Source organism: Lonchura striata, chromosome 15, assembly GCF_046129695.1.
Source record: "Lonchura striata isolate bLonStr1 chromosome 15, bLonStr1.mat, whole genome shotgun sequence".
Classification (NCBI taxonomy): Eukaryota; Metazoa; Chordata; class Aves; order Passeriformes; family Estrildidae; genus Lonchura; species Lonchura striata.
In genome coordinates this window covers 17,386,082-17,409,169 of record NC_134617.1, presented here as the reverse complement: position 1 = coordinate 17,409,169, position 23,088 = coordinate 17,386,082, and the positions used below count along the sequence as shown (strand labels likewise).

The following is a 23,088-nucleotide window of genomic DNA, read 5'->3' as shown; positions in this document are numbered from 1 at the left end:
AAGTCTCTGGTGTCTCTTGGCATCTCACTTCAGAAGAGGTGATAACAGAAGGACACCATCCTGTTAGGAGCTCTCGGTCTGTGCCTTATTCCTAGGGGTGTTCAAGAGAAGTGTTTGTGGCCACCTTAGGTCTATCCTGGGATGGGCCTGGCTCTCAGTGGCCACGGGATGGAGGCTGGCCAGGAGCTGTCCTGCGAGGGGCCGGAGGGGAGAGATGTGAGGGGCCGTAGGACAGACACACAGGTGGCTGCAGGACAGACACTGGTGGCTGCTCCCGAGTCTCTGCTGACACTGCCGCGGGTGGCGGCGATCGCTGCGGGTGGGGAGCGCAGCAGAGGTGCAGAGCATGAGGAAGCCGAGGCACAGGAATAAGGGAAGGACACTTGGCTGAGTCTCCAAGGATTTAATCTCCAAGGGGGGCAGAGCAAGTGACAAATCTGAACATGAAAGGACTGCTTTTAAAGGGTAGGGGGAACACGGGGAGGACACAACCTTTGAGCAACAGGATGGCATTAGGGGAGGGGTGCAGGGTAAGGGCTCTCCAGGAGAAGGCAACACGGGGAGGGTGCAAACCTCACAATCCAATTCTGCTTCAAGGAAGGGATGAAAGACAGAGAACATTCCAGAGCCAAAGGAGTGTGCAATCTTTGACAGACAGGGATAAGACAACGGAACAAGGGATGTATACAGGTGGATTGACATGTGGATTAACATACATTTTGGTGGGGAAAACTCTGGTAAACAACTCAGGACTGAACCATTAGGGAAGCCAAATGGGGTATGGAGAATGAACCACTACAAACTTATATCAAGGAATATTAAAACATACTATAGAAGAACAAACTGTAAAATAACAGACTCCCACACTGGGGTTCTCTTTGCTCCTATGAGCCAGCAAACCTGCCAGAGTGGCTTTTCAGAATCCAGGGGCTGTGATGAGTGCAAGGCTCTTTGCCTGTGCTCAGCAATTCTTGCAGCCTTTGGAGAGAAGCAACTCAAGCACGGCTGGCAGGAGGGTGGGAGTGTGTGTGGGCTGAGGTAATGGAAAACAGGGCCAGGATGGGTGGTGGTTCTGGGCTCCTTGCCACCCAGACGGTCCCTCAGGGGCTAAGTTCATGCTCCTACCCAGATACCCCAAGCCATGTCCTGTCTCTTTTGCATGTCCCATTACTCACTAGCAGCCAAACTCTCAACTTTTCCTTCCTTCTCTGTGGAACCAGCACCTAGATCCTTATTCTAAAAAGGGTGTTAAAGACTGGATCCTACTTAGAAATGTCAGAAAAAAGCTGCAAAAGATTGGGGTGGTTTGGAGCTCAGTGTTGGATGGAGCACAGCGCCTTTACTTCTGCCCTTGGCTAGTGGGCAGTAGGTTCTGGCAAGCAACAGCAAGTGCAATTGATTGTGTTGAGTGAGGTTTGGAGGTTTTGTGATCTGGTATTTATTAAAGATTGCTTTGTCTGAGCCTGGTTCTCAATGTGAACACAGAGAACTGGAGTGTGTGTGATGGGTGCAGGAAAAGTGATGCTGGATTTGCAGGTGTGCCTGAAGGGGCCTGACTTGTCCTCCCGTTTGCAGGTAGCACAGGGAATACCCTCCTGGCTGCTCGCTGGTTTACCTGCATGGACACTTTTGGGAGCAATTCTGTGTTATGGTGGATCAGCTCTTCAGTGACTGACCTCAGCAGGGCACCTCTGACAGTGCCCACCCTCACTGAGCTGGCCGTGCCAGCGCTGTGTGCTGCTGCCCACAGCCTTGTCCAGGACAAGGGCATGACCACCACCCTGCTTGAATGCAAATGGCAAAGAGAGGGAGCAGAGCTAGCCCACTCAGAGTTGATGCGTCTGATTCACCTCAAGTGATTACGCTGGTACTAGAAACAGTCTTTGTTTTAATTGAAGACAGTTTTGTTAGAAGCGTCCTGGAGTCTTACTCAACCAATTCCTGGGGCCTGAAGCCTGCTGAGCCCCATCTAATTCTGTTGACTTACTGTATTTAAGAGAAAACCGTTTCTCTTGCCTGTTTTCAAATTAAACCTTAGGTTTTACATTGTTTTTTTTTGTTTTTTTTTTTTATTTATTTGGTTAGTTGGTTTTTTGTTTGCTTGTTTGTTTTTAAATGAGTAATAATTGCAGGGAGAGTTGAAGTAGCTGTTGAGGTATTTGGCATTTCACCACTGCAGCCACCTTTATCTGTGCCTGTTTATGAAACTTTTCCCACTGCTCTTTACATTTGTCCCAAAGCTTGTAATTTTGCTATTTTCCCAGGGATGTCTTTGATAAAAGGCTCCTAGCAGCCCTTACTGTGCTATTTTGAGGCAGTGAATGTTATCTGGGCACTGCTTTGAGCGGTGTAAAGCTGTTTCCTGGGTGTAAATGTGTGTGAGGACACCAACAACAGTGCACAGCTACAGCAAATGAATATAGCTTTCAATTTAATAATAAGGCCACCTCTGGTGTTTAGGACATTCTTCCTTGTTTCTTAAATATTTTTCCCATACTTTCAAGCCTTTTCTTACAATTTTCTACATGGAAAATAGATTTTAACTAAATGACTGTAGCTAAGGGCAGTAACATATAATCGGACCACTATAGTGCAGGGCACCCAGCCAGTCCCTTTGTGATCTCCAGAGAGCACAGGACAGGGAGACTGGGGGATCTTGGCTTCATTTTTAGGGTCTTGAATTAGGAGAGATGCTTCTACTTGTTCCCTCTGGCTTCATGGTTCTAATTAGTCCTTTCCAACTCCTTCCTAGTTCTACATCTTGCCACAACCTTCTTGCTTAGTCCTTCACTGCTCTTCAGACTTTTCACTCTTCTGATCCTTTTCAGTTCCTCCTCCAGTCTTTCCTAGCCACTACTGTAGGAGCAGCACAGCCTTTCCCTGATCTCTAGGAAAAGCTGAGCCACCACTGCAAACACGGTGCTCCTGTGTGAATCTGTCCCCTTTCTGGGTTGCTTGGCAGTGTCCCTGAGAGCCCGGCTGTGGCCAGTGCCCTCACTGTGGCCATGGTGGAGAATGCTGATAAAAGCCCTGCTGCTGTGCCTCCAAGTGGGTGGAGCTCTGCTTGCAGGAGACCATTGTGCGTGCCCCAGGAGAATGGGACTTCCAGAGATGCCTCTTTACTAATCTGTGACATTGCTTTTCCAGAAAAATGGTATTTTCCAATTTTTTTTTTTTTTGTGTGAATCCACCCATGTGATGTTTTCTGAATTCTTGCTGTGATGCAAAGTGTGGCTACAGTTCCTCTGTAGAAAGATTAGTAGAAACATAGGTTTTCCAGCATCGTTTTCAGAAACTGCCCTGTCTCACAGCCCACCCTGAGTTCCTCCAGGGTCCCTCATTCACTTGTGTCACTACTGGGGACAGTGACACAGGGCATTGAGAGGTCTGTGATGTCACCAGTCAGTGCCTGCAGCAGCCCTGAACTGCCCCTGCAGTGTCACTGCCAGCCGTGGGGACGTGGGTGGTCACGCAGGTTGGGGGAGGTCCTGCCCCGAGCCAGCAGCCGGTGCAGAGGGCAGCCAGGGTGGTGCTGTGGGGAGGGATCACTCATCCTACAGACAGGGCTTGAGATGGTGACCTGCTGGAGACAGCTTAACTCCAAAGACTTCAGTCAAAGAGGTTTATGTTTAAGAGCTGTTGAGCTGAAAAGCTCTAAGTTAAGGAAATATTAAGTTTTGAAGCTTAACAGCTTGTGATTTTTAATTTTTTTTTTAGGGAAAAGTGAAACCATAGAGGAATATAAATCCAAGGAGCCAAGCCCTAGGATTTAATGCAGTGCAAAGGCTGAAAAGTGGAATTTCTCACTGGTTTGTGTAGGGCTGTCTGCAGAGGTTGGCCTGTTCTTGCCTCCCTTCAAAAGCATTCTAGCAGCTGTTGCATGCCCTCAGAGGAGAGCTGCAGTGCTCCTGGGCATGGGGATCAAGGAAAGCCCCTGTGTGTCCACCCTGTGCTAGTCACTGGAGCTGGGGGACACTGTGGGGGCAGGCTCTGGGCACTGGAGAGGGGCTGGGTACCCAGGAGAGCAGAGTGTTGAACCAGCCCCACTGGGCTGCCCTTCAGCTTGAATGCCTGAACGTGGTGGAGCTGGGGCTGAAGTGCTGTCCTCCTGGCCAGTTCAGGGTCATTTTGAGGTGACTCTTCTGTCAAATGGCAGTAACTGCAAAGCATCCCTCCTTCTCTGAGTGTCCAGACTATGTGGCAGAGGCGTTCCTTACCTTGTGATGAAGTTGTCTTTTTGTGTGTAACTGGATAAAGACAGAACATGCACCCCAGTCAGTCTGAAAGTTGTCTTTCCTCTTACCAAGGCTTTCAAATTCAGAAAACCTCTTAAAATGGATTTTCTGTAAGGAAAAGTTTGCTTATAGGAGCAACACAAGGCTGGAGATGCAAATAACAGAAGCAAACCACACACAGATTTGCTCCCTGTCAGCAGGGCTGGGATGTAGAGTGATCTTGATCTTTGTACATCAGCCCAGGTTTTTCATTTTAATTTCAATCTTGGTGTGCCAAATGTAGCAGGGCCAGATCCTGGCTGTTCCTGCTGGCTTCTCTTTCACATTCCTATCTGGGGTAGGAAGGCTTCCCATTCAAGCATGCTCTCAAGTCCTTGGCTGCACTGGATGGGCTCCATGCTCTATGAAATGCCCACTCCTCGTGAGATGTGGACCAGTGGAGCAGGGTGAGGGAAGCTCATTTCACTGGGGGCACCTTCACTCCCTGCAAGTGAAAGGTCAGACTGCTCAGACTTTGATTTGAGCTGCTGAAGGGTGGTCACTAATCCAGTCAGCCACCGAGGGACTGTAGGACACAGCCTCAATTCAGGCATTTGCAAGGGTGAGTGGAAGGCAGCAACCCCAGGAGCTCCTGGGGTGTCCTGCAGTGCATGCTCCTACCTGGCCTTGTCTTGGTTTATAGTGTTGAGAACATCAGGCTCTCAGGAACATGCTGCACCAGCCTTCAGGCCCTGAGTGTGCTGTAAGAAAACTAAACAGCCTTAAAGGTTTTCCAGTGGGCATCAGCTGCTCTGGCTGGATTTGTGCTGGGAATCTGATCACACAGGAGCCTTCAGCAGTGGAGCAACAGGGTTGGGTGTGGAGCTTTTAATATTAGAGATATATACACATACACACACACTCATATATATTCATAACAGTATGCTACTAAACGATATTTCTATTTTTTCAGAGACATGTATGAGCTGCCTCTTCTCTATTCTGTTCCCCATCTGTGTTGTTCAAGACTGGTAGTCTGAGATTCACCCAATATTGGTATTATTCTCCGGGTAACTATTTGAATATTGAAGGTTAGGGGTTTTGCCAGACTACTGAGGCACAAAGGATGCATCTATTTTACAAAAGAACTTTTGTGATTACAAATACAATAATTGAAAGAAGAAAACCCTCATGTGTCCTTTAAAACAATCCCTGGTGTTGCCCCGGCAGTTTTTGCTGTTTGTGGTGTCCAGGTCCTGGCCTGTGTGGATCCAAGTCATGGCTGTGGGGACAACTGTGCTGCCAGCACATGGCTTCTCAGCCTGGTCTGGGCCAGCATCACCTGGGATGAGTTTTTCCATGCGCAGCTCACAGCTCTGTTTTAGCTGCTGTAATTTTACGTGCTGTTGGGGCAATTAAAATGACAAATGTTACCAGCAGCTTTACAAATTCCTTTTTGAGCTGTTCTGCTTCCAGCCAGGTGCAGCAGCCCTGGGGCAGCTTGGGTGCTGGGCAGAGCCATCAATGGCCATCTGAGGAGCTTTTTCTCAGAGGCAGGTGATGGAGCTGCCACGGTGAAAAGCCTGAGGAGCAGTCAAAGCTCACGCCCACAGGTGACTGTGAGGGTTTTGGAGAAGTTACTATCTCTGGCTTTGCAGAACTCTTGTGTGCATTGGGCAGCAGATACTGGATTTAGCAAGGTGAAGGGCTGGTGCTAGGCATGACCCTGTGCTGTGGGTACCTTTCCTGTGGGGCTGAGCAGCACCTACTAGCATAAGATGGCACAGGCTGGGCTTCTGCCACCCAAACTGCTTCCAAGAAATGAGGTACAGGTGATGATTAGGGATATATGGGATATTTTCACATCTACGCTAAATACTGTGATCTTGTGAATCCCCAGATTCTGAATTATTCCAGTGTAGGCATCTTGGTGTGCTCAACTTGTAGGGCTCAGGATGGTGTCTCTAATCTTCTTAGCCATGTGTGCAAACAGCTTTCAGCTGCGGCAGGGTGCCATGGGACTGCCAGGACAGGGATGGATGGGGCCTCTGATGTTGGTGACATCAGCAATTGACAGTTTTGGGTTTTTTTTTTCCTCTTTTAAACTTGTAGATCCATAAGACCGGAAGTGTGAAGTCTGTTAGATACATCACAGACATGTGTTAGTGCTGGAAGTTTTATAAGGACTTGCTTTGATCACTGTTTTAAAACTTAATGTTTTCTGTGCCTCTTGGGCCTGAAACTATGGGCCAAAAAACCCTGTGACTTGATACCTGAAGGCTCCCCAGTGGTGAACTTCAGGGATTAAAGATACTGCTTGATTTGTGGCTGAGACTGCTGGGGGAACAAGCACCTCGGTCCCCGCAGAGGTGGGAGCAGCTGGGCCCAACACGCTGCACTGATGCGTGCTGTTATTTGAGTGGAGAATTTGGAAAGCTCAGAGTTCTGAGCTATGGTCATGTTCTCACTTAATAAGGTGTTAACTGACGTTGGGTGATCTTTGGAGACTTCGGCTATGTGTGGAGGTTAACTGTTCCTGGCATCTTGTCTGCTATAACGAGCTTTCAGACAACAGGAAAGAGTTACCACACGCTATCAGGGTGTGATTTTTTTTCTTAACCTAAAGCAAAGCCCCAAACAAACAGACAAGCCTCCCCCGAGCTGAGGCGGAGGAAGGCTCTGGGCTGTCCCCGGGGCCGCGGGCGGTGCGGGGCGGCGCAGCGGCCGCTGGAGGGCAGGCGAGCCGTGCGGAGCGGGTCGGCAGCGCCGGCAGCGCGGCGCTCTGACCCCGCCGCGCGTCCCGCCGGGCAGCGGTGCCGGGCCATGGACCGGGCGGCCGCGGCTGCCCCGGCCCGCGAGGGGCCGCTCCGGGGCCGCTCCGGGGCCGCTCCGGGGCCGCTCCGGGGCCGCCGGGCGCCGCCGCCGCCCGCCCGGGGCTCGGCAGGCACGGGACGCGCTCCTTGCCCCGTCGGAGGTAAGGGCGCACCGGGCAGCCGCGGCCACACGTGTCGGTGGAACGGGGCAGCGGCCGCTGCGCCGGGGGTTCCGAGCCCCTCGCGTCCCGGGCGAGCGGCGCCGCCCGCTCTGTCGGGCCGGGGAGGGCTCGGGGGAGCCCGACCCCCGCCCTCTCTTATTCTGTAAGAAACGCTGCCCGCGGCCGGGCGGTGCCCGCTCCGCGCGGGCGGTGCCAGCCCGGGCGGTCCCGCCTCCCGCTCCGCGCCCCGCGCATCGCTATGCCTCCCGCCGGAGCGCGCAGCGCGGCGCGGGGCGCGGAGCGGGGCGCGGCGGCGGCCGAGAGGCTCCATCCGCCCAGCGGGGCCGGCCCGGCCCGGGGGGACGCGGGGGGGCACTTGCTGATGATCGGAAGTTACTGACAATAAGCACCTTCATCCCCCCCAAAGGCGGAGAGAGGGAGAGGAGGAGGAGGAGGAGAGACAGGGGGAGAGGAGAGCTGATGCCTGACGAGTCACTCGGCGGAGGCAGAGCGGGCGGTACCACAACTTCCCGGCGGCGCGGAGCGGCGCGGAGCAGCGCGGCGCGGATCGGAGCTCGCCGGCCGGATCGCTCCCATGTCAGCGCGGCGGCGGGGGACTGCGCTCCGCTAGCGACCAGCCGCCGGCCAACCCCCTCCTTGCCCAGCGATGTATTCACTGCTCTCAGCCTGCACTTGCCTGTAAGGATTATGGCATATTTCTAATTTTTTTTTTTTAATTTTAAAAAATATTTTAATTTTTTTTAACTTTCATTCTGGAGGCTCTGGTTGCATTTTCCTTGCAGCCAGGTGGTAATGGGGACGTGACCCTTTTTATAAGCAGAGCATCGCTCTGAGCCCTTTAAAAAATTGCAAACAAAAACAAAGAAAAAACCAAACAAAACAAAAATCAACTTTAATCATTCTACCGCATCATTTGATCTTTTGTTGCTTTTTTTTTTTTTCTCCTCTCCAGATGTTTACATTTCCTGCTGCTGTGCTTTCAGGTACAGGTACGTGTCCTTTCTGTCCTCTCTCGCTTTTGGTTGTAAAATAGAAACAAAGGCGGCGTGCTGACCTCGAGTGCCAGGCAGGTTTAGCTGGGGCTTTCACTTGTTTCCCTCTAGTTTTTATAGCTGTATTAAACCGAGCCCCGCGCCAGATGCTGGAGTGTCACTTGCCCTGGACCGGGGCTTCCCCCGTGCGCAGCTCCCGTTCGGTGCCCCGTTGTGCTCGGCCGCCGGTACGGGCAGGGGTGCAGCCGGTGCGCCGGTATCCTGCCGTAGCGGCATCCTCTGGAGTGCATTAGCCTGGCTAATGATGCGAGAGGGAGTGCTGGACTCTTCTTGCACAATGTTGATTGATGCACTTGGCTTGGAAGAGCAGGCGCTCTCCTGGTCACCCTTCTTTCCCTTTTTCTTTTTTTTTTTTTTTTTTTTTTTCCTCTTTCCCTCTTCGGTAACTCGCTCCCACTCCCAAAAACCGATGCTTTGAAAAACACAAGTTTTCCTAGCCAAGAGAAGGAGGCTGCGTGCTCCCTCCCCATTATTCAGTAGAACGCCGTCCAAGTCAGCTCCAGCCTTTGATCCTGTCTCGGCAGGAATGAGGCCGTTGGAGGAACACCCTGAGAGAGGCTCTGCAGCCCAGGTGCCCGCGGGATGGGGACGGCAGCTGCCCCACTGCCGCAGGGATTTTGGCTGGACATCCTGGAGCAGACCCACCTGCGGGGCCGGGCAGAGCAGGTGCCACTTCGGTGGCCCCAGCCACCTTCCCGAGCCGGGGGACACTTGTGCCACCCTTGGCCCCGAGTTGTGCTTTGGCCGGCATTGCACCTGCTCACCCTCTCACAGATCCCCAGCTGCGGTAGGGGATGGTCCTGGCTGATCACATCCTTGGAGGGGGCTCCATCCCTCTGGCCAAGCTAAAACCCCAACCAGCCCCATCCCGTGCTCTCCCATCCATCCAAAAAATGCCCGATCACGTTTTTTTCCTCATCCCCTCCAAAAACTGCAGCTCGAACCCGACACCAGCAGAGCCTTCCCTGGTGGAGCAGCCTCCTCAGCAGGAGAGGATCGGCAGCTGTAAATTACCCTGCGGTCGGAAGGTGTTTGCTGTTTCTCTGGTGCGTGTGTTTTTCAGCCCGAGGAATCACAGGCTGCGCAGGGCTCGAAGCGCCGGAACCCTTTGCAGCGGGGAGAGGTTTTTTTGCGCTTGTGCGGTAACTGAAGTTAATCAGCCATCCAGCCCCCTTCCTCTCCCCCTCCCTTCGGTGCTTTTAGTGAATCAGAAAAGGTTTGGCTGGCTGCCTGGAAAGCACTTGCTAAAATCTGATCTCTTACTTCAGCAGCCTTAAAACAAAGTTATTGGCATTTATACAGTTGGAGCTTGCAGGCTTCCAAAGCAATAAAATAAAAAAAAAAAAAAAGGAAAAAAAGAAGAAAGCTCTGTGCTCTGGTGCTATTAGAACCATACTTGCTACCTTTTGTGCTGATTTTGCAGCGTTTTGGGGGCTGTGAGGTAGGATGGCTGCTCTGGGCTCTGCAGAGGTGTCCTGGCTGCGGCCGGAGGGGCGGCGGAGCGCTTTGGGTGTCACACGCAGAGCGGAGCTCCTTCGGCAATTGGTGTGGGGAGCCAAAACATTAGATTAGTCATACTCGAGGGCCTTCGAGTGAGTGTTTACAGTATTAATGGTAGATGAAAAGATGTGAATGCTGTAAGTTTTTATTGCGCATTTTGTTACACTTTCTTTCTGGATTTATTCGTGGGATTACATGTTTTGAGCCTGAATGGGAGCGAGGGATTATAGGATTTCTTTAATAATGATCAGTTTGGGTAAGAGTTAGCCTTTGGTGAACTGGAGTAAATTAATGCATCACTTAGGTTTAATATTTATTTAGTCTAAAGGAAGTTGTTTAGTTTTGCTTAAAGGGCTCTGTGTTGTATTGGGGAGATTTAAGAGTTCCTGAAGTGGATTATGTTCTAAGGCTGCCTTTTGCCCTCCGTTCAAGCCATGATCTGTGGCTCATCCTGTATGCTTGTCTTAGAATTACTCCGCTCTGCTGCTGCCTGGTACCCGTGTCTCTGTGTGCAGAGGTAGAAATCCCTCTAGTGTGTGTGGGGCTGGAGGAATTCTGGGACAAAACACCATAGTTTGGGTATGCTCTGTGTGATCTGGTGGATCCTTGTGTACGAGGGCTGTGGTGCACTGACGTGTGAGCTGCTGCAGTTCTGTGGTGGGGGCTCAGCTCTGGCCAAAAGCTTTCTCATAGACCCAAGGCCATGCTGCATTCGCCAGTGGGTGATGGGGCAGGTGTAGTATATGTCCTGTGGGCAGCACTGGGAAGTGTTCCACAACCCTAGCCACAGGGAGGTTGGAGGCTTGAGAGTTTCCAGGAGCAGGATTTAGACCCCTGGGTGAGTTGGACTCCTCCAGGGCTTTGCCATTGTGTGACATTTCCACCAAGGAGCATGGGGACTAACACATGGTAGGGCAGAGGGGAGTACTGCTGGAGCGTGGGTGCAGCACAGCCCTGGGAGGGGCCCTGGACCTCCCAGGCCTGCCTGGAGGAGAGGTCATTCACCTTCCCCTGTAACAGCAATGCCCCTGTCTTGTTTTCTTCTCTTGCCTCTTAGGAAGTCACTCTGATGCTTGGAGTTCCTGCAGTTCCAAAGCAGGGATGCTGGATACCCTTGCAGACCCTGGTGACAATTCATTTCTTTATGCAGGTTGTTCTTAGGAATGCTGTGTTGCTGATGGTTACTGAACTCTCCCTCTATCATGTCTTTAGCATTCTTCAGTTTATTCTCCTGCCTCTTCACGCTTCCAGGAGCAAGTTCTCTTCCATGTGCTTTTTTTGTTCTGTATGTCTCAGAGTGGTTTTGGGTTTGGCTTTGGAATCAATCTCTGCTCTTCAAGCAGGTGAGAAACCCCAGAAGCACTTTGCAGGGTTGGAGGGGATTGCCCCATGCTGTGCTGGCTCTGGCAGCACCAGTGACCCTGAAGATAACAAATTTGGGGACATGGGACCTCAGAGGCCCCCTTTGCCAGGGCAGGTGGGAGCTGGAGGCAGCTTCAGTGTAAGTTGAGCAGTAGGATCTGAGGTTCTGAGTGCTGTCCTGGTTTGCAAGAGCTTCCAGCTCTTCTGTCCCTGAGCCACCTCGAGTGCATGGCCAGGCAGAGCACGGGGCAGTGGCTGGGCTGCCCTGGCTGTGCTGCAGAGCAGAGGGTGGTCCTGCCTCAGCCTCTTCCCTGCCTGATAAACCTCACCATGTTCTCCTACACGGAGTGCATCTGTCTTAGATTATGAAGAGGTCCCTGATAGGGCCAAATCCTTTGCTTTTATGGCTCTTGTAGGTTAAGATCCAGCTTTGGAATCTGATCCAGAAGCAAACAGGAGGTCAGAGGAATGCACAAGGCAGCACTCGGCTATTTTCACATCTGCTGGTGTTGTGTAAGAGGAAGGCTGCTGTGTGCCATGCCAATAGCAACTTATGTTTCTCCTAAGCTCCTGTGCAGCGACAGACAGTTATTGTTTGGGACACTGTAAAGTGAGACACGGAGAAGTGTTGCTTCCACACGTTCAGTGAGCCAGATCCTGCGGTCTGGCAAAGCCACACTCATGAATGCCAGAAAGACATGTCAGAGGCATGAGCCTGCTGAGCAGCTCCCTCCCCTCTCCCTGCCTGCTGCTCCATAGCCATCCTCCCTGGGACAAGCAGGACGGGTGGTGAGTGCCACCAAATGGCTCTGGGGATTCACTGTGCAGAAGCTAAAGGAGGTCCTGGTCACAACCTGCCCATCTTGCCTTGGCTGGCCACTCTTTCTGCGGGTGTGCAGCAGTGGTAGAGCCACAGCCCCCTGCCTGCCCTGTCCGTGCCCTCCTGGTGACAGCACCAAAGTCAGGGTGCTGGACTGCACATCACCAACAAGGTTATTCTCATGTCTCCCCTCCCTGCAGATGGGCACACACCTGCCTTTGTCCTCTCTGGGTGGCACAGTGTCTGTCTTGAGGAGGTGCCAAGGCTGCGTGTGCTGCCAAGGATGGAACTTTGTGCATCCCCACATTGTTCCTGAAGCGCTGTGGGATGGGGTAGGTGGTGCCTCCGTGGGCTGCTCCCTCCTCATAGTCAAGTCCTACGTGCCAAGACTCAGTGGGGCCCAGAGCCCACCAGGCTGGGTGATCCCTCTCTGCTCTGCCTGGATTGGGAACAACACATCCTCGGACAGCATCCCTGTGTCAGTACCTGCCTCCTGCTCCACAAGGGTGGAGAAGTTACGCTGAGAAGGACAGAATATGGCAAATGTGGTCTGTGAAAGGCTGGGCAGCTCTCTGTTGATTTTTTGGATTGCACCTGCCTTGATTACTAGGCAGTGAGAAGACCAGAGAAGCTGCGTGAGCAAAGCCTGAGCTAATGAGCAGCGGAGCTCAGCGATGCAGAAGCGCGTGGCCCCATCGTGCTGGAGTTGATGGGATGGGTTTAGCTCTGGCTTGGTGCTGTGCTGCATTCCCAGCACTGAATGCAGTTCCTGATGGTATGGCTCTGCTGGCCTGCAACCTGCAGAGGCAGGGTCCTGTTGTACATGAAATCATTTGTTCCAGTGCCCTTGCTCTCCAGGAAACAACCATGTGACTTGCCACAAGGGATTTTTATTCCCTGCTTCTGACTCATTGCACCAGACTATGAAGTGTTGTGTCCTGAAGCTGCCCTGTGTATCCTGCTTCTGCCTCCTGAACTTTGGAGAGCTTGGGCTTGTAAAGAAAGAGGAAGCACATTAGAGCATTTGCCTGGGCTGGAGCAGGGAAGCTGAGTGGCAGTGGGCTGGTGCTTGAGCTGATGAGTGCTGGGGTTCTCTGCAGGAGGGGCGAGACTCAGCTTAGCTCAAGTGAGTGTGTAGGTGTCGGTCTTGCTCCTACACAGATGGGGATGTGCAGCCTGTGGTGATTGCTGCCTGCTCCAGGACAGTGTAGATGAATGGAGATGAGAGATCTCTGAAGGCTGCTCTTGGGGTATAGGGTTTATTGGGGATGGAGAAAGGTCTTGCTTGGAGCTGCCAGACGCAGCACGTGGCAGGGCTTGAAGGGATGGGGGCGGGGAGAGACAAGAGGATGCTCTAAGAGAGGGGAAACTCCAAGAGGAGGGGAAGTTCCAAGAGGCCGTGTGGCCCCTCAAAGTCCCCTTTTCAAGGAGCTTCAAGGTGGGCTGGAACAAGGCTTGGACCAATGGAGTTACAGACACTTGGTGTTTTAGGGGAGGGTTACAGGTATGGGGTGAACCATACATTTTGGGGGTGAGATGGAACAGTCCACTTGACCCCTGGACCCATCTGTAGGCAGGGGCATTGTCTGGCTAGCTGGGAGGACTGTTCTCATCCTGGCTGTATTATTTGTGAATAATTATATTTATCTATCCTCTCCAACAGTAGCCTGTGCCCCACCAGCAGCTCTCGGCTGCCTGCCCTGGGCACACCATGCCTTTGCTTCTCACTGAAGGTCCCCAGTCCTTCAAAGCACTGGGACAGGTTCTCTGCCACAAAGACCCCTCAAAGACATTTAGCAGGATGATTTGCAAAGCTGTTTCCAGATTCTTACTCCAACAAGGCTGACACAAACATGAGCTGCTTCATCATTTGGGGGCTTGGATTTCTGAGTGTGCTGTGGCAATGGGCAGCAGAGCAGAACTCCTTGGGGCTTTGCTCTGCACCCCTGCGTGAGTGCAGTTTGCTTTTCCAAAGCTCCAGAGATGGGTGAAGGGCTTCAGAGGAACAGAGATGAACAGGGGCATTGGTGAGGAGAGTGCCTAGAAGGACACCATGAGTTTCAGATTTTAATTGGATGCAGTGTGATGGCTGTATTTTATTTTGGTTTTGCTTTCCTTATTGCACCTGACAAGTACAAGACTGGATGGAGGCAAGGGGCAGGTTTGGAGTAGTGCAGGATTTGAAGTGGTGTGAGGTTCAGTGCAGGGTTCAGAGCAGTGTGGGTTTCTGAGAGGTACTGGGTTTGGATTAGTGCTGGGTTTGGAGTGGAGTGAGATTCACAGGAGGAATTCCTGCTCAAACTCAGAATTAGTTTTTCTTATAGAGTAGCTTGGCTGTAGCATTCCAAGGGGGGAGAGAAAAGAGCCGAATGGGCAAAGGGTGGCACTGCCTGAGCTCTGGGCTGTAGCTGGCATGTGGGATGCAGCTGGTGGTGGGAGTGACTGCTGAGGGTTGCAGGAGGCTCAGGGAGGATGAGCAGCACTGGGGGCTTGGGCAGCCACACTGAATCTCTGATTTTGCTGTAAGCTGATAGCGCCAAACTGGTCAGCCAGGCCAGTGGGTATCTCTCTCTGCTGTGGGAGGCTGAGCTCAAGAGAGGGACTCACCTGGAACCAAAAATCATTATTTTGGATATATAAAGCTACTTCCCAGATCCTTGGGAGTAATTTTATGTATCTCTTCCTTTCCTTAGGACTCTGTTTTGCTCCCTCCTCACTTGCAGAGCTGTTTTTGCTTTGTTTTTCCACAGATTTAGATACTTTATTATGATAAGTGAAGGTGAAAAAATGTGCTCATGGAATGTGATTTAAAGAGGGAAAAGAGGAATGCCTGCTGTTGGTGCCTGGACAGAGATGGGGATACCTCCTGCCAGGGTCCCTGCCTGGGGTCTGCAAGTTGCTCTGGCCCTGGGAAGCCTGGGGTGGGTGCTGGGGGAGCTGGAAGCCCTGGGCCCAGGGAGACACCTAAATGCCCTCCTGCCTGTGAGATGCTATGCTGCAGGGCATGGCCTTCCTGTGCTCTGATGCTGAGACCTGGGGACTTCCACCTGGGTACTCGTGGCCTGGAAGGTCCAGAGATGATTGTTTTTCTTTCCTTCCCTGGGTTTTTGTGTTTTGGTCACCTGCTGTGCCATAACAGCAGGTAGAAGCAGACATTTTGCAGAGCTGTGCAATGTGCTGCCTACCTGGCATGTCGCCTCTGTGTCCTGATGCCTCTCCAGATGTCCACGGAGGATTAGGCATCCAGCAAAGTAGCTGGAAGGAAAGCAAGAAAAAAAACCCCAAAATATAAAAGACTGTCTGGCTCTGCAAAAGTATTTCGCTATTGCCATTCAGCAGCCTCGCCATAGCATGAAGAGAAAGAAAGGGGAACACAGAGGAAGGAGGAGGCTTAGCCTGTCATGGTCTGTGTGTTTCCCTTTGTGCTACCTCCTCACAGCCCCAGGGGCTGCGGCGTGCCAAGCTTCCCCCTCCAGGGGCTGGCCTGTGCTCTGTGCCCCTGTGCTTCCATGGGGGGCTGGTTGCCTGGGCAATGCTATCCCAGCCCCTGCCTGCTCTGCCTACACAAACAGCTGCATTTCAGGCTGAACCACATGGCAGTGATGTCCACGCAGTGACAGCACATCCTCCCCTTTGCCAGCCTCTCTCACACCCTGTGCCTCTTGCTGTGCCTTCTCATGGAGTTACTGCCTTGGTTCTGCTGCAGCCAGGAGAGCCAGAGCACCTTTGACTTCTGGAGCCCAGGATGCAGAGCAGCTCTGATGATCTCCTGCCTGTGGCACCTTGCCTGGGCTGGTGCTGCTCTGGCTGTGGGACCGGAGCTGTGCTGGTGCTGCCGAGTTTGCTGCTGATGCTGCTGGAGGTCAGCGTTGCTTTGGAGGCTCTGGGAGGAGAGGGGAAGATCTGAGGCTGTGGCATTGGGGTAAAAGGCCTCAAGTTGTGCCAGGGAATTTTTAGATGGGCTATTAGGAAAATATTTATTCAACAGAAGTGTTTATTCAAGCACTGGAAGAGTGCAGCCATCATCCCTGGAAGTGTTCATAAGATGTGTGGATGTGGCACTCAGGCATCTGGTTTAGCCATGGGCCTGGCAGTGCTGGGTTAACAGGTAGATTGGTGATCTTAGAGGATTTTTCCAACCTCAATGATTCTGTGATAGGAAGTGGTGGTGGGGAATGGCCCAGCACATCCTGCTCACTGTTGTGTCGCTGGTGATGGACAGGAGATGGGGCACCGCCCAGCCCGTGGGCTCACCCATGTGGAGATGGAAGCAGGGGCAGGCTGGGGTGCTGGCACTTGCCCCAGGCAGACCCAGAGCCCCATGATGGCCAGGCTAAGGAGCTGGATCTGGAAACACTGAGAAGCTGGCCCTGAGGGGAAGCAGTGTGGCAAAGGGGCCCAGTGTGCCCTGTGATTCCTTTGCTCATCTTTTAAAATCCAAATGGATGGATGCTAAACCTTGGTGAAGGTGCCAGAGAAGTCATTTTGCATGGACACAAATGTCAGGATGCAGCAATTAATAATGGATTGCTCTTCCTACAAGGTATTCCCAGCACTCCTTAGTCCTCCCAGTTCCTTTTCCTCCTGCAGCGTATTTGAAATCCCTTTTTTCCTGCTAGAATGCTATCTTTGGCATCATTTTGAAGGACAGCTTGTTAAAAAGCTTTTGTATCTTTTGGAATACCCTGAGCTGCTCTTGCACAGAAATCCAGAATTAACAGAAAAACACAGGGAGCAGTGGTGACCCTAGTCAATGACTGGGTGTAGTGTGTGTGCTGGGTGTCTGCAGGCATGGCTGCTGGGATGGGAAGCCCCAGGAATATAAATTACAAAGTGGATGAAGGACGTTTTTGGTAGAAGGGGATTTTGCTGCTTCTCTGATGCTTTTTATCCATTTGAAGAGAGGGGTGGTCTGGAAAGCTGGCAGTGCTGTGACTCCAGGGACTGGGGTCACTCCCCTTCTGTCACACCCCGGGTGATCTCCTGACGGTGTGGCTGCATCGCTTCTCCCGTTGGCGTGTCAGGTACAATCCTGATCAGACAGCTGTATTTGCTTTCCCAAGCTGAATTCAGACCACAGCTGGAATTCGACTGCGCTGTAGGAATGAACAGTGAGTGGAGGATGTGCTCTGTTTCCAGCCATGTTCTCCAGCTCTAACACGAAGCTGGGTTCAGCCCCCTTACTCTCCCAGGCTGCAAGGTTACGATCCCACATGAGCAGCCTCAGTCCCTGGGTGCGAGGCTGCACTGTAGGACTGCACAGGCAGTGCAGTATTGATTAGCTGTGCAATAAATTATGATGTATGTAGCGCAGGTTTCTGACCCCGTGGTCCGACCTTGTGGTGATTGAGAGAATCCCGGCCAGCTGAGATCAGAGCAGCAGGCAGCCCCCAGCAATCGATGGGGCAGCAGCAGCTCTGCTGCAGGGCCAGTGCTGGGTGCTGCAGGCACGTGGCACCTTTGTCCTGGGGAGTAGGCAGTGCTGCAGGCTTCCCCTGGAATTCCCCCTGGAACTCCGGGCTGGGAGATGGGCTATACCAGCCTGACCCCAGGCCGTGGGGATGGGAGGGACTCTGTGCAGGTTTCCATTGGGGTTCTCAAAGCTGGAACATCTCAGGCTGGAAGGGAGGAGTGACAGCAGCTCTGGCCAGCATGGAGAGTCTGCCCTGCTCATCACAAAACCAGATTGGTTTGTGTTGGGAGGGACCTTAAAGCCCACATCATTCCATGGCAGGGGCACCTTCCACTGTCCCAGGCTGCTCCAAGGCCCAGTGTCCAACCTGGCCTTGGGCACTGCCAGGGATGAAGCATCCCTGAGGCTGCCAGAGCTCCAGGAGAGTTTGGACAGCACTCCCAGGAATGCAGAGCATGGGACTGTCAGGGGGTCTGTGCAGGGCCAGGGGTTGGACTGAATGATCCTAATGTGGACCTTCCAATGCAGAATATGCTGCAATTCTTTGGGCAATCTGTGCCAGTGCTTGACCACCTCTGAGGAAAGAATTTCTTCCCAACATCTAATCTAAATCTCTCTTCTTTTACTTTAAACCCATTCCCCCTTGTCCTATAATAAATGGGAGCAGTCTGCCAGCAAGGCAGAAGGCTTTCTTTGTACTGTTTATGTTGAAAGAGTAGGTAATAAGAATTTAATTGCTATTTAAATGTAGCAAACAAGAAAATTTAATTTATTTGCTCAGCTTTCATTTCTGGGAGCCTGATTTCCCCACTGTGCACCATCACCATGTGTGCCAAGACACTGAGCACCATCAGGTTCAGTTGTGCGGTTTCACTTCCAAAGGAAATTTGTGCAAAGTCTGATCTGAGGTCAGCAGGGCTGAGCTGGAAGAGCTGCCCTGTGCTGGGTAGTGGCCCAGGGGAGTGGCATCTGAGAGTGTCCCCAGACCAGGCAGAGATCTGGGGCTGTCTGGACGAGGCACGGGGCCTGACATCACCTCAGTGCTGTGGGCGTGGATGCTGGCTGCTGGTTCCCTCCTTCTTGTGTCTCCAAAATGGGCTTTGGTTACCCTTGGCCTCTTGGGTACAAACAGCTGTGTATTTGTGTGGTATGGATTTAATCTGTTTATAAATAGGCGACACTCTCCAAAGTGAGTATCTTTTTGTCATTACTGTGTTTCCTAGAAAGAAAGCGGGGGGGAAAAAGTTGGAAAATTGGGAATGGGGAGCACCCAAGGAGGACCTGGGAATTGCTCACTGCCTTTGAACTCTGTGCCTCAGCAGCTCTGTGCCTGGAAACCCATCTGCAAAGCTCTGGGTCTGTCCTCGCTGGAGGATCCAGAGAGCTGTTGTGGCTCATTCTGTGGCCACCTCCATTTCTGATGCCAGTGTAGAAACTTCCAAATGGGATTATTTGATCAGGATGAAATGGATCCCAGAGTTGTCTTTGGTGCTTGAGGGTAACAGGTGCTGGCAGGACCCGTTGGGTGATTGTTCAGTGCTAAAACTGGGCACTGGAAAAGTTCTGACTTGATGGTGATGCTGAAAGCAAGTGAGATACCTGTGCCAGCTGTATATTAACTCCCTAGAAAATGGAATTAATGGAGCTGAATGTTGCCTGCATCTGCATTCACTTGAAGCTGCCTCCAGCAGCAGGCGTGCCCAGCAAGGAGCTGGGTGAGCTGTGCCCTGAGTGACAGGTGCTGGGACGGGTCATGGACTGAGGTCCCCGTCCCTCAGCAAGTGGACAAGGGTCCCTGTATCACCCTGCACCGGCTGAGTCGGGGAGCTCCAGCCTCAAATGGGAAATGTGTGTTTGCACAATTAGCGTGGTCCCTTGCTTCCCTGGGAGCAGAATGGTTTATTGATTTCTGTGGCCCACTCACCCCCACCTATTCAGCAATAATGACCCTTCCATCCCAACTCTAAATCACCCCAGCATGCCTCGCCCATAAGCCCTCTAATCTTTTTGGGTTGTTGTTGGTATTTATGCTCGTGGAGGTTTATGATCTGTTGGTGCTGGCTGCTGAAATGCTTTATTTATCCATAGGCTGGGCCACACAGGGAGCGTCCTTATTCTGGTATCATATTCAGGATGCTGTAGTTAAGGGTTGTGTCAGCACTTCCATGCACAAATCGTTTTATTCAGGGGTTTTGCAATTCCGTGGAAAAGAAAACCAGCGACCTGGCACGGCAAGGGGAGGCTTGAAGGCAGACATGAAAGCCCAACAACCCGCTGCTCATTTAGGGACTATTAGATGGACAACCTTTTTCCTTGAGGAAAGTAGCCAAAACCATCCTCCTCCCTTGGTTTGATTTTGTGCAAAGAAAACCCTCTTTTGTGTGCTTGTGTTGGGGTTGGATGGGGAGGGCACAGTGAGGCAGGACACGGGCTGGGATCCTCTCTGGGTGCTCGGGAAACAACCCTGTGGCTGGTGCAGAACAGAGCTGCCTTCTCCTGGGAACTGCAGGTGTGGAGAGCTCGGGAGCTGCTCCCAGGCCTCCTGGTCCAGCCCGGCCCACAGCCCTGGCAACAGCAGGTGATGGGTTATATAAATGTGATTTATGGCCCTGTTAGTGCAGGAGCTTGTGGGCTTATAAATTATTTGGAGATTTCTCAATGATAGAGGGAGTGTGGTATAAACAGGAGAGATAATAGGGCTTGAGAATGTATTTCAAAGGGCTTTTGGAGAAGGAGAAATTCTGTGACTACTGGCAGGTATGGGGTGATCCTGGCTGTCCAATAAAAAGTATCCAGCCAGGATATTTTTTATTTCTCCCTCTTAATGCTGATGGGGTTTGCGGGCACTCCATGGGCAGCCTGAAGCGGAGTTCATAACTTGGAGCAAAAATGCTCATAAAGCCTTTTGGCCTGGGACAACAGAGTGGGGCTGGCATTGAGGGTGACTCATGCAAGCAGAAGTGATCAGTCCTCATACAGATGCAGGAAGTGATGAAGCAGTGAGGGAACTGACAAAAAAGATGGAGAGACAATTTACAAGGTGATATAGTGTCAGGCCAAAAGGGAATGGGTTCACACTGCCAGAGGGCAGGGTTAGGTGGGATATTAGGAAAAGTGCTTCCCTGTGAGGTTGGAAGGCCCTGGCACAGGGTGGCCAGAGCTGCTGTGGCTGCTCCTGGATCCCTGGCAGTGCCCAAGGACAGCTTGGACACTGGGGCTTGGAGCGACCTGCTATGGTGGAAGTTGTCCTTGCCCATGGCAGTGTTGGAACCAGGTGATCTTTAAGGTCCCTTCCAACCCAGGCCATTCCATGACTCATCCTGTGGTTCCTCAGGAAGGGGACTCTGCACAGAAGGAAATCAGGATGCCATACTGCTGCTCATTCCTTTTGTTAGCAGGTCCCGGGCTGGTGTAAATGGCAGGGACTCCTGAGGAGGTCCCTTCCCCTCAGCACCGTTCCCACAGAGGGTCACTGGTGTTACCTTGTCAGAGTGAGCAGGAGTGGAACTGACTGGGGCTTAGTAAAAGGTTCCCAAAGAGGACACTGGTAGAGGAAAGTGATGCTGAGATAATTCAGTCAAGTCCCCAGGCATCTCTACTGAATCAGCTTTTAGAGGAGCCACCTCTCACCTGAGGTCAGTACTTGGGAGTTGCTGTGAGGACAGTTGCTGGACAAATCTCTGTTTTCTTTGCAACTGCAATGCAAAAAGGCATTTTGTGAGTTCTGCCCTAACCTGGTGTGCAGTGCTCCGTAGTTGCTGTGTTTTACCCTAGAGGGAGTTGCTTTTCTGCAGTGGGAGCAAGGATCTGTGTTCCTTGGAGGATGTCAGGGGACCAGATGAAAGGAGCTCCCAGGATAAGCACAGGATCACCGCTGAGGTGCTGCCCCTGCATAACTTTATTCTCTTGTGGGGAGGTTGGTCTTTGATGAACTTCCATCTCCTTCTGAGGCAGAGTTTTCCTGAGTATCCCTCAGGTCTTCTGTATATTGTTCCTTTGCTTCTGTTTTTGTGGAGGTCTCAACTGGGCTGGTATCAAGCAGAAGAGCAGAGATGTCACCTTGAACCTAGCAGGCCTGTGCTTCAAACTGACATTTTACATCCTCGTGGTGAATAACTCTGCCTTTTTACAGGTTTTAGGAAATGCCTGACCAGTTTCAGGGTAGTGGGCTCAGGGTTTCTGCTCTGCCCTGCTGCTGTGGCCAAACAGGTTTGCAGCAGGAGCATCTTCTCCAGGGAAAGGGGAGAAAAGGTCTGGGGTGCTTTGAACCTGGCAGGTTTCTCAGTAATTGGACTCAGCTCCAATTGAAGAAGTGAAGTATTTTTAATGGGGTGCTGCAGCTTTTGTCCCAGGAACACCCCACTGGGAGCTCTGCCCTGGACTCCACTGCTGTGGCCACCCAGGCTCCTCCAGCGCTGGGTGAGCAGCAGAGGGTCATGGGGACAGCCCCTGTGCTTGGCCAGCAGCACCCTTGGGTGGGGCAGGCAGCCCCTCAGCCCTGTGCTCACCTGTGCTGGGCAAGGGTTCAATTCCTGCACACCAGGGCAGGTTATTTCAGAAGGAGTGCTTTCTCCATTAAGAAAATAAGTTTTTTTTGTTAAGGTCGTGGAGCCAGTTGTACCATGCTGAGCTCCCCAGTCCATAGTTTCACAGGGGTTGGTTGGGGCTGTTCTGCAAAGCCTCTTGCAGATTTCTTTGCAGCAGTACCGATGCTGCGAGGAGGGACAGGGACATGAAATGAGTTCTGAGAAATCAGTGCGTCCTGGTGTGAGCAGTGAGGAGTGGTGGCAGCAGCACAGAGCCTCTCAGGGATGTGGGGTCCAGGGTGGCCCAGGTGAAGGGCGAAGGACATTGCCACTGGTCAACAGAGTGCAGGGGACATGGATGAAGATAAAAGCTTCCTCTGGAGCAGAGAGTGCACCCTGTGCAGAGATGAGGTGCCACAGCTGGAGTGGTCACACCTGTGTGCTCTCAGGCCAGACCTTCCAGCTCGGAGCTCCCTCGCAAGCCCTGGGCAGCGGCTCAGGGAGGCAACACTTGGCCAGACGCAGGGGAAGTCAGAAAGACCACCCAGTTCTGATAAGGGCAATTTAGAAAGGAAGGGGAAGATTGTGAAAAGAGGGGCAAAGGGGCACAAAGGGAAGAAAAAACCCACCCCACTGCCGAACAAAACTGAAGATCAAGACTGCTGTTAAACACACTGCCTGTGAGGGAGGTCTCACCGTGCCTTTTCTAATCTAGAGCCAGCCAGGATTGTATTAACAGCTTCAACGCAATGGAACAAATTAATCCCTGATGTAATTGAAATCGGTGAGGTCGCACAATAGGTGAGTTTGACCCAGTGGGATAGAAATAGAACAAGTATTGGAATGAAGGAGTGAAACGAAGTCACACTGTTCAGCCATTGGCATTTCATTCCTAGAAACAAAGGCCGGACAAATGCAGAGAATACATGTCTCTGCTGGGCATGGTTGAAAGCTGCTCAATAATATCAAGCTTTGAAGGGATATTTCTGTGTGGAGAGGAAGTATATAGCAGAGATATAACAAGCATTAAAAAAGAAAAAAAGACAAAGAAAGAAAGGAAGAAAGAAAAAGCCCTGCTTGCTCCTTGCCTGATGTATAGCATGGTAAAATAATACCAATTGTTAACTAATAATCATCACCATTATCCTCATCAAGATATATCACAATTGGAGAAAAACAAGAAAAGAGTTAAGGTCTAAACTATTT

General features: G+C 51.9%; 1 protein-coding gene across 1 annotated transcript in view; it reads left to right on the top strand.

The window, feature by feature from the left end:
• The first annotated feature begins 7,113 nt into the window (after positions 1-7,113).
• The window catches only part of FGF18 (fibroblast growth factor 18), a 64,087-nt gene continuing 48,112 nt past the window's right edge, over positions 7,114-23,088 (top strand). Inside the window, exons 1-3 of the mRNA XM_021540045.3 lie at positions 7,114-7,188; positions 7,616-7,887; positions 8,162-8,198. Coding sequence (XP_021395720.1) covers positions 7,856-7,887; positions 8,162-8,198 — 69 coding nt within the window. The 5' untranslated portion in view covers positions 7,114-7,188; positions 7,616-7,855. The remainder of the gene's footprint in view (positions 7,189-7,615; positions 7,888-8,161; positions 8,199-23,088) is intronic.